General features: G+C 42.8%; 1 protein-coding gene across 2 annotated transcripts in view; it reads right to left on the bottom strand.

Moving 5' to 3' along the window:
- Positions 1-13,716, bottom strand: part of LOC137304136 (rho GTPase-activating protein 22-like) — a 295,940-nt gene that overhangs the window by 240,161 nt on the left and 42,063 nt on the right. For both annotated transcript variants that reach the window (XR_010958519.1, XM_067972623.1), the window contains exon 2: positions 6,574-6,773. Coding sequence is in view for 1 of the 2 variants with exons in the window: in XM_067972623.1 (XP_067828724.1) it covers positions 6,574-6,773 (200 nt within the window). In the remaining variant the exon portion in view is untranslated. The remainder of the gene's footprint in view (positions 1-6,573; positions 6,774-13,716) is intronic.

Here is a 13,716-nt window from a genome sequence, read left to right as displayed (position 1 = left end):
TGTGCAGTTTTAGTCTCCTTATCTGAGGAAGGATGTCCTTGTCATGGAGGGAGTGCAACAAAGGTTTACCAGACTGATTCCTGGGATGGCAGGACTGACTGAGATTGGGTTGACTAGGCCTATATTCACTAGAGTTTAGAAGAATGAGAGGTGATCTCGTCGAAACATATAAAATTCTAACAGGACTAGACAGACTAGATGCAGGGAGGATGTTCCCGATGGCTGGGGAGTCCAGAACCAGGGGTCACAGTCTCAGGATAAAGGTTTGCCATTTTAGAACCAAGATGAGGAGAAATTTCTTCTCTCAGAGGGTGGTAAACCTGTGGAATTCTCTACCACAGAAGGCAGTGGAGGCCAAGTCATTAAATATATTCAAGGAGATAGATATATTTCTTAATGCTAAAGGGATCAAGGGATATGGGGAAAAAGCAGGAACAGGGTACTAAGTTAGACGATCAGCCATGATCATTTTGAATGGCGGAGCAGGCCCGAAGGGCTGAATGGCCGACTCTTGCTCCTATTTTCTATGTTTCTATGGTCACCAAGGTAAACTTTCAAGTAATGCACTTAGTACTTCACCCCACCCTGACCTCGCCTCTCCAACAATACTCACTGCTTTTTATACTTCAGCCACATCCAGTTTTTCAAGGAGGTGGCGCAGAGAAGAACCACAAGGCACAGCCTTAGCGTTACAGGATTGAATTACAAGGCTATTTAGCCTTGAAACGAGGCGACTGAGAGGGGAGCTTATAGAAGCATACAAGACACTAAATGTTATTAATAAGGTAAATCCAGAACACCACTTCAAAGTATGCCAGGATATTAGAACAAGGCATCCTAAGTTAAAACTAGTGAAAGAGAAATGTAGGACAGATGTTAGGAAGAACTTCAAACATGTGTGATCAATACTTGGATTGGTCCTCTGGGTAAGATAGTGGAGGTGAGAACTTAGACTCAATTTAGAGACTGCTAGATGATTGAATGGGGAGGAGTGATGCTTGTTTTTCTTATTTCTGGATGGATGAGTTAAGACAGGCCAAACCACAATCACTTGGATCTATCTAGTGATATTTAAAAGCTGAGTGCTGAGTTAATGCTGAGGTTCTATATCATGTTTGGGCCTACACAGACTGCATGCCCAACTGACTCCAATCCATATTTGTGTTTTCACTGCTAACTTTGTGTGTTTTTTTAATTGTTTAAATAATTTCACTCTCCCAGTGTCTCAGTGGGTGAAGTGCACTACTTGGTGTGGCAGGGAGACATACAGACCAGTAAGCTTCTAGGTTCGGTCTCTAGTTTGTCTTGAGTTAGCTGATCTCAGTTTCGGCAGTAATGGGAGTGCAATGATCTGAAAATCCCTGGTTTTTGAGAGAAAAAAAAAATCTGAATTCTCGCTCCTGATCTCTGTCCAATGACTCCTGCTGGAAGTTTTATGCGTGGACATTGGGTGAAGATGAGGTCAGGCTTGGCTGTGATAATTACAACCAGCGTGTTGATGGTTGTTGTCTAGGCTGACATATGAGGAGTGGTCATATGGATGAGAAGCTGGAAGGTTGCCTGCATCTGAGGCACTGTCCCCCAGCACAAGTCACTGCCTTCATAGAGGACATGCACAAATTAGAAAGATAAGTTTTACCGCATTATAGCAATGAGAATTTAGTGTCACTTTGGGAACATGACCAGGCTTAAACAGCATTTCCTGTGATAGTTGAGCACTACTATAACCTCTGCCCCTCCACCAGATGGGATTGTACTGAACTATCGGTCCAACTCATGCATGTGAATCTTTACTAGTGACAGGAGATTTGGTTTGGTTGATTACAGCAGCCTATTGAGAATCTGCTGATTTGCAGCAGTCTTCACATCTGGTGCTCACATCAAGAGGCTTTCATGAGAATTAAGGTCACAGCACATGACTCTAAAGGACGGTGTTTTCAAATTCATTCTATCTGAAGGATCTTATCCATTCATATCTCCCACCCATGCCCTCTACCCCTCTGGATCTGGATTCCTACTTCTTCCCTGTTCCCTCTCTCCACAATCAGATACTGGTCTTTCAGACCTCTTAGGATAAATTTTGCACCATCCAGCGTGGAATTAGAAAATCACCTGCACCCAATCCTTGATTTTCCATCTCATTGTGAATTTCCTAATATGCATTCTCACCAGGTAAAGTTCCACACCAGGAGGTCTGAAGCAAAAAACTTACCTTCATGTCCCTGCTCTTTGGCGTTTTGTTTCAAACTAGTTCTCCCTATCTTCAATAGTTTCATAAAAACCCATCTCATCAACCATGATGGGTCTCTCTCTGCCTCCCCACACCCTCCCCCCACCCCACCCCGTTCCACCCGTTCCCATTTGTGTCCAACTCTCTTCTTGAAAAGAATTCTCTGAGATGTTTGTTGATGTGGGGAGCGCTCTAAAAATGCAACTTCTCGATGCTGCTGAGAAAAAATAACTAAATCACCTTAAACTGTGCTTTGTACAAATTGCTAGAAAAATATTGCAAGAAGCACTCCACTTATAAAAATAGCCAAGTGATAAATAAATGAGGTAACTGCCTATTGCCCTTCCCTTAAAGACAAATGGAAATACAGTTTACTTTGTGTATAATGCTGCATCAATTACAAACTGGGTCACATATGAATTGGTACCAGAAGCAGAACAATAATACTGTATCCATGAAGCCACATTGAAGACTAAAGGAAGCACATTACATTATATATGTACTGGCAATGAATTCCCCTGTAATCTTCTGAAGATTATTTCTTAGAAGACCTGTTGTAAATCATGCTACAAATTGCTCGTGGCTTTGAGCTAAAACAACATAAACTCCCTGTACGACTGAAACTATCCGTGCTATTTAAAAAATAATAATATGAATTATTGGGACTCAGATACGGTTATAAACCGCTCAAGCTTTGCTCTGTAGTTTACAATGTAAGCTGAATGTTTTCGTGCGACTACAGCCTTGTGGTTCCTGTCTGCAAGCCATTATTGTACATACAACAATGTAATAAGCTTAACATCAAAAAATAGTTTCTTAGGGCTGGTATGGTATCACAGGCCATTAGAGCACTGATATCTTGTGTTATGGAATGGTAGTGCAAAGGCTCACACCAGGCAGTAAACAGAAGCCAGGCATGTCCCTACGAACGGTCGGATAAATTGGATGGAGAGAAATCTTGTGCTGCTCATGCATGCCCTGGTGGATGGTAATGCAGCAGCAGTTATGTAGGTCTGCACATGTAAAAGGGTAGCTAATGAGCTGGAGGGTAACATAAGGGTAAAACCACCTGTTTGTGCTCATTGATGGCGGGAATGGTACAAAACTGGAGACCCCGCTGATTTGTAGCGCATGGCCAGTCCCTCTTCTGGTTTCTGGTTTTCCACCTAAATACATGTTCCTGATGGGCTATTGTCTGGGCAGTGGTTTGGGTCTGTGAGAGCTTGCACACATCAACCAGAAAATTAAAACCACTGCTGCAGCTATTTAAAGGTGGCAGCAGCAGCCATTCTAATGGCATCCATTTGATGTGAAGAGAGCAGAAGAGGAATAAAGCTTCACACTGACCAATGGAGCATTCCGGATAGTGTACGAACACATGTATGGATGGTGTCTTTGTAAGTGCTAATGCCTGTAGTAAGGCTAAGGAGGGTTGTCCTAGCAGGTGGTCAAGAACATCCCATCAAAGAAGAATCAACCAAAGTACCTGTCTGGAGATAGCATCATGGTGATTGCTGTCTGCGCGCAGTGCAGCGAATTGAGCTTCTGTTGTGGTTCAGTGGAAAAGGAGATGAAACTGCTGACCCTGCTCAACAATACATCAGTCACCTGTTTGTTATATCTACGGGTAGTAAGTTGACCAGCACTGCAGTTAATAGCTCCGTTAGTCTGCATAGAGGTGGAGTTACAATCATTGAAGAGGAGATGACCTTGACTGGAAGTGTTAAGAACATAAGAACATAAGAACATAAGAAATTGGAGCAGGAGTAGGCCAATCGGCCCCTGGAGCCTGCTCCGCCATTCAATAAGATCATGGCTGATCTGATCCCAACCACAAATCTAAAGAACACAAGAAGTCGGAGCAGGACCCGGCCACATAGCCCCTGGGCCCTCTCCGCCACCCACAGGGCATTGACCGATCCGAACTCAGCTTCATGTCCAATTTCCTGCCCGCTCCCCATAACCCCTAATTCCCTTTACTTCTAGGAAACTGTCTATTTCTGTTTTAAATTTATCTAATGATGTAGCTTCCACAGCTTCCTGGGGCAGCAAATTCCACAGACCTACCACCCTCTGAGTGAAGAAGTTTCTCCTCATCTCAGTTTTGAAAGAGCAGCCCCTTATTCTAAGATTATGCCCCCTAGTTCTAGTTTCACACATCTTTGGGAACATCCTTACTGCATCCACCCGATCAAGACCCTTCACAATCTTATATGTTTCAATAAGATCGCCTCTCATTCTTCTGAACTCCAATGAGTAGAGTCCCAATCTACTCAACCTCTCCTCATATGTCCGCCCCCTCATCCCCGGGATTAACCGAGTGAACCTTCTTTGTACTGCCTCGAGAGCAAGTATGTCTTTTCTTAAGTATGGAGACCAAAACTGTATGCAGTATTCCAGGTGCGGTCTCACCAATACCTTATATAACTGCAGCAATACCTCCTTGTTTTTATATTCTATCCCCCTAGCAATAAAAGCCAACATTCCGTTGGCTTTCTTGATCACCTGCTGCACCTGCATACCAACTTTTTGATTTTCTTGCACTTGGAGCCTGCTGCAAGTTCCTGTGCAGCAGATGGTATAACTCTGCGACTACATGCCAGCTGAAGCTAAGCTGTGCCTGGACCCATGGACACATTGTTAATATAATGGCAGATGTGGGTAGCCCAGCTCCAGTACTATCTGATTCTCCTGGCATAATCCTTTTGCATAAATTCCTAGCATAGGTGCGTATTAAGAGCATTCTTCATATCTTGCAATGGAATGGCAGGGAAAAGAAAGCAGTGTACCTTTAAAAGATGCTGAGAAGCAGTCACCTTTGTGGCCTTTAATGCCCATTTTAAATGGGCGAGATTAGCACCAGGCAGGAAAACAGTACACCTATGGGCAGCTTCATTACCCCCATTCTTGAACACCATATGCCTGTGTAATGAAGCTCTCGCGCACTCAGCGCGAAAAAAGACACCTGTGGACAACCAGGTCAGGGTTTATTGTGCACTACGTGAATTGAGTGGGGAATTTGGGCTGGAGAATTTGTGAACTTCCGATTTTCTGGATCCTGCTTCCCAGTTGCCCACTGATGAAAGCGATTTTACCGGGCAGGATTTCCTAACCTATGGTAAACCAACAAAATACACTTTTCTTCCAATTTCATGACATTCGTGGTAGAACACTGAATGGAAAACCATTGATGTGTGTAATTGGTATCAATCGTGAGTGAGACTTGGCTGACTCAGACATGCTCACGTCCTGGGTTACATTGCTACTCTTGACAGAAACATTATATTCAATGGTGTGCCGCTGTGTATTGTTTACATAATCACAATCCTAATTTTATCAAAAATAACACATGAGAAAAATGCTTTCTTCTAGTAATAAAAAGAAAGTGGATGTAATAAATATTTGAGTCAAAGGACAGTGCCTTTTTAACACTTTAATAGGTGTTTTATGAATCCTTTATAGGGTCTGATTTAAAGCCTATATTTGAGATCTACAGAATCAATGAATTTCCACCACACACTATTCCCTTTAGCATTTTTTTATGTACTGAGCAAACGAACATGAATCAGCAAGACAATGTTTCTGAAATATATAGCGTCACCTTCTTTGAGTAAACACATTTTTGTGCAGTCAAGCTGTTTGGGAAGATAGTGAGAGGGGGAGGGAGAAGGTGTTTCCCCAAAGGGAGAGTCAACCTTTGCCGCCTCAGAGCGCCTCCTCAAAAGGAGGGGATGTGGGTACAGTTCAGCTAACTAACCCCCTCAGTCAGACAGTTGCATGAGTCGTCAACTGCCTGAGAAAAAGGATCAGCGAGGAAAATAACTTCCAGAACAAGGGACCATAAGCTTAAAATTAGAGCGAGGCCGTTTAGGTGTGATATCAGGAAACACACAAAGAATAGTGGAAATCTGGAACTTTCTCCCCCAAAAAGCTGTTGAGGCTGGGGGTCAATTGAAAATTTCAATTGTATTTCCGGTGAGATTGATAAATTTTGTTAGGCAGGGGTCTTAAGGGTGATGGAACCAAGGCAGGTAGATGGAGTTAAGATACAGATCAGCTGTGATCTAATTGAATGGCTTGAGGGGCTGAATGGCCTATTCCTGTTCCTATGTTCAGTAATAGGTTAAAAAATAGATACACAAGCTAGTGAATTATAAATACATCCTTTTCAAAATGTGATTTCATGCCCTTTTGAAAGAACCTTGCTGTGTTAAATCTTCTACTTTAGTGCAAGTCAGTTGTAGTGATAAGATGCAATGATGGTCAACTGGCTATCATTTGTATGTGTCTCTTACAGGGTCAAAACAAGCAAGTCACTGTTTTAAGGTAGTCCTTTGCATTACCTGAGGTTTATTCTCTTCTTCATCTTTGTAATAGTAGAGCTGTTCTCCCCTGAGCACAAACCAGCGTTGCTGCCAGTTCTTCATGATACTCCTCTGTTTCTTCAACCATCCCGATTTCAACGTTCGTTCCTGCAGACTGGGTGAGGATGGCCTGCTGGAGGGTCGGGTTTGCTCTCCCATCACCATGCTTTTTGACCGGGCTAAAACAGAAACAAAAATTATGGAACTACAAAGACATCATTTCAAAAGTACCAATGTAAATATTGAACAGAATCTATCACTATAAATGTTTAAAGGTGATATTGAACAAAAAGTAACACAGTGATTGTGTTTGAACTTTCCATTGCTAGGCCAGGTCGAATCAGCTTGAGGTCCAATTGATTTCCACCTTGTATTTTTTTTTCAATATTTTGGCCCAAAGCTAAATTATTAAAGGAAATAATTGTAAAAATCCTGAAAAAAAGACCAATTGAATATTGCAAGGATCTAAAAGCATCACAATCTACATCGGGGAGTAAGTCAACTTGTAAAAGTATTTATGTGATGAGAAAAACCCAGTTCTCAAAGCATCGTATATCTCAATTTAATTGCTGGCTGTTTTACTATTGCCTGAGAATTTAATCAGCCTTCTGTTCTGTGTTTCACTGAAGAACATTCCAGAATCTATCCTATAGCATTCTTTGAACAAAGGAGATTTTCCCTTGTCAGACAAATGTTTAAGACACAGAGACATGTGATCTAAGGTCTGATTTTATAGACTAGCTTATTAATTAGAGCAGGAATGTCCAAGCTTTCTGTCTTTGAGGGTCACATATGAGGCTGATCCTACAAATAGAAGAAAAAAGAAAAAAAGACTTGCATTTATATAGAGCCTTTCATGACGACCCAAAGCGATTTACAGCCAATGAAATACTTTTGAAGCATAGTCGATGTTGTAATGTAGGAAATGCAGCAGCCAATTTGCGCACAGCAAGCTCCCACAAAACAGCAATGAAATAACTGATCAGATCATCTGTTTCTGTTAGGTGTTGGTTGACTGATGAATGTTGGCTGGGACACCAGGAGAACTCCCCTGCTCTTCTTCGATTAGTGCCAATTTGCATGCAATTATATCCCACAAACATCAAATTGAAATGAATGAGCAGCTAGCCTGTTTTTGGATCCATTCTGCAGCTCCTCAGTTCGGACAATGCTGCTAAGACCACCTTTGTTGCCCCTCACTAGTAGCCCTGAGAAGGTCGTGGTGCGTCTTCTCCTTGAACCGCTGCAGTCCTTATTTTTGGATTTTGGACTTAGTGATGATGAAGAAATTGTAATAGATGCTGGACTCAGGATGGTTTATGACTTGGACAGGAACTTGAAGGTGATAGAGTTCCCATGACATTGCTGCTCTTGTCCTTCCTGATGGTAGTGATCACAGCGCTGGGAGGTGCTGTCAAAATAAGCTTGGCAAATTGCTGCAGTGCATCCTGTAGATAGTACATACTGTAGCCACAGTGTGCCAATGGTGCAAGGGGTAGATATTTTGTTCAGTCCAGCTTGCTGCTGTCACCCAGCTCTACCTCTCCATCGTTTCCCTTGACTCCATGACTCTTCCATACTGTCTGACATCACAGCAAAGATGAGTCAAAATTTCCTCCTTATGAATATCAGGAAGACCAAAGCTAGCTTTTTCAGTCCCTGCCATCAACTCCACTCCTATGCCATTAACTCCATTTCCCTCCCCAGCTACTCACACATGCTGAACTTGGCCATGTGAAACCTTGGTGTCCTGCTCAACCCACAGCTGGGCTTTAAAGAAAAGAAAGAAAGAACTTGGATTTTTATAGCACCTTTCACAACCTCAGGATGGCCAATGAAGTATAGTCACTGTCGTAATGTAAGAATTGTGGCAGCCAATTTGCACACAGCAAGCTCCCATAAACAGCAATGTGATAACGACCTGATCTATTTTTAGTGATGTTGGTTGAGAGATAAGTATTGACCAGGACACTGAGGAGAACTCCCCTGCTCTTCTTCGAAATAGTGCCATGGGCTCTATTACATCCAACTGAAAGGGCAGAGGGGACCTTGGTTTAACGTCTCAACCAAAAGACGGCACAGTGCAGCACTCCCTCAGTACTGCACTGAAGTGTCAGCCTGGATTAAACCTCAAATCCTTTCCATCATCAAATCTGTTTACTTTTACTTCTGCAAAATCATCTGCCTCCACTCCTACCTCTGCCTCTCCTCCACTCAGACACCCATCCACACTTTTTCAACCTCCATAATGGATAATTCCAATGTTCTTGCTGCTGGCCTCCCATCCTCCACCCTCCATGAATTCCAACTTGTCCAAACTCGGCTGCATGAATCCTATCTCACACTAAGTCCTGCTTGCCCATGATCCCATCCTTGCTGATCTATGCTCGCTCCCTGTCCTCAATTCATTCAATTTAAAATCCTGGTCCTCAGCTTCAAATCATCTCCACAGCTTAATCCCACTCTCTTTCTGCAAGCCCCCTCCAGGTTTACATCCCCTTCCGTTACCTTCAATCTTCCACCTCTGTCCTTCTGTACATCCCTCCCTCCCTCTATTTACCCTACCTTTTTAAAAAATTTGTTTATGGGATGTGGGCGTCGCTGGCAAGGCCAGCATTTATTGCCCATCCCTAATTGCCCTTGAGAAGCTGGTGGTGAGCCGCCTTCTTGAACCGCTGCAGTCCGTGTGGTGAAGGTTCTCCCACAGTGCTGTTAGGAAGGGAGTTCCAGGATTTTGACCCAGTGACGATGAAGGAACGGCGATATATTTCCAAGTCGGGATGGCGTGTGACTTGGAGGGGAACGTGCAGGTGATGTTGTTCCCTTTGGTAGCAAAGCCTTGAGGTGCCTTGCTTCTGCTCTCTTGAGCTCCTTCCCAAACCCCTTTGACAAACCTATTAGAGTTTTTTGGGGATGTGACTAGCAGGGGGTAAAGGGGAACCAGTGGATGTCGTATATTTGGATTTTCAAAAAGCATTCGATAAGGTGCCTCACAAAAGGTTGTTACAGAAGGTAAGGGATAATGCGGTCGGGGGTAATATATTAGCACGGATAGAGGATTGGTTAACCGACAGAAAATAGAGAGTAGGAATAAACGGGTCATTTTCAGGTTGGCAGGTTGTAACTAGTGGGGTGCCACAAGGATCAGTGCTTGGGCCTCAGCTACTGACAATCTATATTAATGACTTAGATGAATGGACCGAGTATAATGTATCCAAGTTTGCTGATCGTACAAAGCTAGGTGGGAAAGTAAGCTGTGAGGAGGACACAAAGAGTCTGCAAAAGGATATAGACAGGTTAAGTGAGTGGGCAGGAAGGTGGCAGATGGAGTATAATGTGGGGAAATGTGAGGTTATTCACTTTGGTAGGAAAAATAGAAAAACAGAATATTTTTTGAATGGTGAGAAACTATTAAATGTTGGTGTTCAGATGGATCTGGGTGTCCTTGTACATGAAGCACAGAAAGTTAACATGCAAGTACAGCAAGCAATTAGGAAGGCAAATGATATGTTGGCCTTTATTGCAAGGGGATTGGAGTACAAGAGTAAGGAAGTCTTGCTGCAATTGTACAGGGCTTTGGTGAGACCCCACTTGGAGCACTGTGTACAGTTTTGGTCTTCATATCTAAGGAAGGATATACTTGCCTTAGAGGCAGTGCAACAAAGGTTCACTAGATTGATTCCTGGGATGAGAGGGTTCTCCTATGAGGAGAGACTGAGTAGAATGGGCCTACACTCTCTTTAGTTTAGGAGAATGAGAGTGATCTCATTGAAACATATAAGATTCTGAGAGGGCTTGACAGGGTAGATGCTGAGAGGTTGTTTCCCCTGGCTAGAGAGTCTAGAACTAGGGGGCATAGTCTCAGGATAAGGGGTCGGCTATTTAGAACTGAGATGTGGAGAAATTTCTTCACTCAGAGGGTTATGAATCTTTGGAATTCTCTACCCCAGAGGGCTGTGCATGCTCAGTCGTTGAGTATATTCAAAACCGAGATCGATAGATTTTTGGACTCTAAGGGAATCAAGGGATATGGGGATTGGGCGGGAAAATGGAGTTGAGGTCAAAGATCAGCCATGATCTTATTGATGTGGAGATGCCGGTGATGGACTGGGGTTGACAATTGTAAACAATTTTACAACACCAAGTTAACTTGGTGTTGTAAAATTGTTTACAATGATCTTATTGAATGGCGGAGCAGGCTCGTCGAAACATATGAAATTCTGACAGGACTAGACAGACTCGATGCAGGGAGGATGTTCCCGATGTCTGGGGAGTCCAGAACCAGGGGTCACAGTCTCAGGATACGGGGTAGGCCATTTGGAACCAAGATGAGGGAAAATTTCTTCACTCAGAGGGTGGTGAACCTATGGAATTCTCTACCACAGAAGGCAGTGGAGGCCAAGTCATTAGATGTATTCAAGAAGGAGACAGATATATTTCTTAATGCTAAAGGGATCAAGGGATATGGGGAAAAAGCGGGAACAGGGTACTGAGTTAAACGTTCAGCCATGATCATGTTGAATGGGGGAGCAGGCCCGAAGAGTCGAATGGCCTACTCTTGCTCCTATTTTCTATGTTTCTATGTTTCTATGAGGGGCTGTATGGCCTACTCCTGCTCCTATTTTTTATCTTATCTTATCTCCATATCTCTGCTTTTCTCTCCATCTTTAAAAATCTTCTCAAAAACTATTTTTTGGCCAACCTTTCAGTCACCCCTCCAGTCTCTTTCCTCATGGTTCAGCATCTGTCCCTTTTATTTATTTTAAATTTTCTTTTCTCCCTCAGTGTAAAGCACAGAGATTTTCCACCTTAACGGTGCAATATAAAAGCAAGTGGGTGAGGGAGGAATGTTGGCCAGTGATCGCCCTGTCCCTCTTCGATAATGACATGGGATCATTTACATCCATCCCAAATGGCAGATGGGGCCTCAATTTAAGAACATAGGAACATAGCAGCAGGAGTAGGCCATTCAGCCCCTTGAGCCATTCAATTAGATCATGGCTGACCCAGTACCCTGTTCCCGCTTTTTCCTCATATCCCTTGATCCCTTTAGCATTAAGAAATATATCTATCTCCTTCTTGAATACATCTAATAACTTGGCCTCCACTGCCTTCTGTGGTAGAGAATTCCATAGGTTCACCACCCTCTGAGTGAAGAAATTTCTCCTCATCTTGGTTCCAAATGGCATACCCCATATCCTGAGATTGTGTCCCCTGGTTCTGGACTCCCCAGCCATCGGGAACATCCTCTCTGCATCTAGTCTGTCTAGTCCCCATTCAGGGAGGTGTTGAGACAGAATTGGGACTTGAATCCACAACCTTCTGACTTAGAGGTGAGAGCACTACCAAGTGACTCGAGCTGGCCCATTACATTACAGACAAGTTCCCACAACTTGACAAGTATGCATTCGAAAACATTTAAAAGTAAAGCTAATGGGTTGGCGTGGTCAAGAAACATTGAGGTTTGGAAAATTAATATTTTATGAAGTCTGCAGATGTTACAATAAGGATTCAATTATTCAGTTATGATAACCCATCAGAGAATTCAACAAATTAAAGTTGTATGAAGCAACTTCCCCATCCCTTCCTGTTGATCTCAGCGTTGAGCTGTAGAGATGTTTGATCCCACTCAGAATATATTCTGTTCTTGGCTAGGCTGCTAAATGGAGACATTTAAGCATCTCACCGACTGACACCCTTCCTAAACTACTGGATTCAGAATTTTTTTTACTCCTTCCCCGAAATCCCATGTTCAAATGTTAGAGCATACAATCCCCCTTCTGTGGTGCTACTGCCATACAACATGTAGCTCAGATATATTTCTCAGATAGGGCAGTACCTAGAATAATATTTTATTTATAATGTTTGCTAAAGAGGTCACTGGACACTCCTGTCTGTTTCTGTAGAGAACCTGTGGACACAAGGAACATTTAAAAGCTATGTTTATTTTGTTCTGAGTACAGTCTAGTCTACTCCTATATTTTTAAGCTAAAAAATATCAGTTCTCCAATAATTTAAATTAAGCAACGTAAATAACACAACCAAGTGGGGATTTAGTGCTTGAAAAAATTGAATGAAGGGTAGACTGTAATTTAATTCTTTCTTGGTCCTTTTTTTTTGTTGAAGTATCTGCTCCTGTTGGTGGGCCTCTTGTTCCTTGTTTTGACCTGTCCACTGCCAACAAAGTACTGGTCTTTGAATGGGGAAGGGGCTTCTCCTTGAGTGCATCTCCAAGTTTTGCCTTTGTGCTGACATAGATAACATTTCCTTTGAGACAAGGTGAATACGGTGGAGAAGTAGATTAACATCCTCATTCTAAAGTTTAGAAATCATCGTTTCATTGTTAGGTTAAGCTAAATAATTTGACAGTTTGTTATTCAATCTAATCAGCATATGTGAACTAATCAACCTTAAAGGGGCTTTCTTTTAACTTCTTTTGTTAAAATTAGGTGTGCTTCAATGGTTTACTCTTCCTAGCCATTGTTCTAAACCATGCACAGTGGAGAAATTCAAATAGTAACACGGCATCTTGCAACTATCACTTTTTCACCAATGTGCCAAACATCACCCTGGTTTGATAGGGAACCAGAGTGCATTTGTCAGGCCTACTATATTTGGTAGAGGCTGGCCCTAAATAATGATCTCATGTATGGATTGTCCTGGAAACGCTGATTATTTCTCTTGCTGAATGCTATGGAGGAAGGACTATCCCAGCAGGCATAGCTGTAGTGAAAACCCTCTATTAAAACTATTGTCCCTCACAGGCCAGGGAAGTGGAATTAAAGCACAGAAACTGTGTAATCCATGGTCCAGGTGAGGAATACAACTTTCGACTTTTAACCACATGAATGTTTTTTGGTATGAGGCAAGCTTTTGGGACACTGCCCATTTAGCCCTTCCTCATGTCTAAGCCTTGACGGAAAATATTATTGGCTATTGGGTAGACTGCAAAACGCATCATAGTCAAGACTAATCCTGTTCTCACCCACCATACACTTTCCAGCAAGAGGTCACTGGATAACAATGAGGAGCGATAAACCTGGCTGATTCTTCCTCTCGCTAATCGAAGAGCACTAAGGTCAATAGTAGCCCCTTTCTCTCCCATCCCCCCCCCCCCACTAA

The sequence above is a fragment of the Heptranchias perlo genome, chromosome 36, assembly GCF_035084215.1.
Source record: "Heptranchias perlo isolate sHepPer1 chromosome 36, sHepPer1.hap1, whole genome shotgun sequence".
Lineage (NCBI taxonomy): Eukaryota > Metazoa > Chordata > Chondrichthyes > Hexanchiformes > Hexanchidae > Heptranchias > Heptranchias perlo.
The sequence above is the reverse complement of the archived record's forward strand: the minus strand, read 5'-3'. Positions and strand labels throughout refer to the sequence as shown.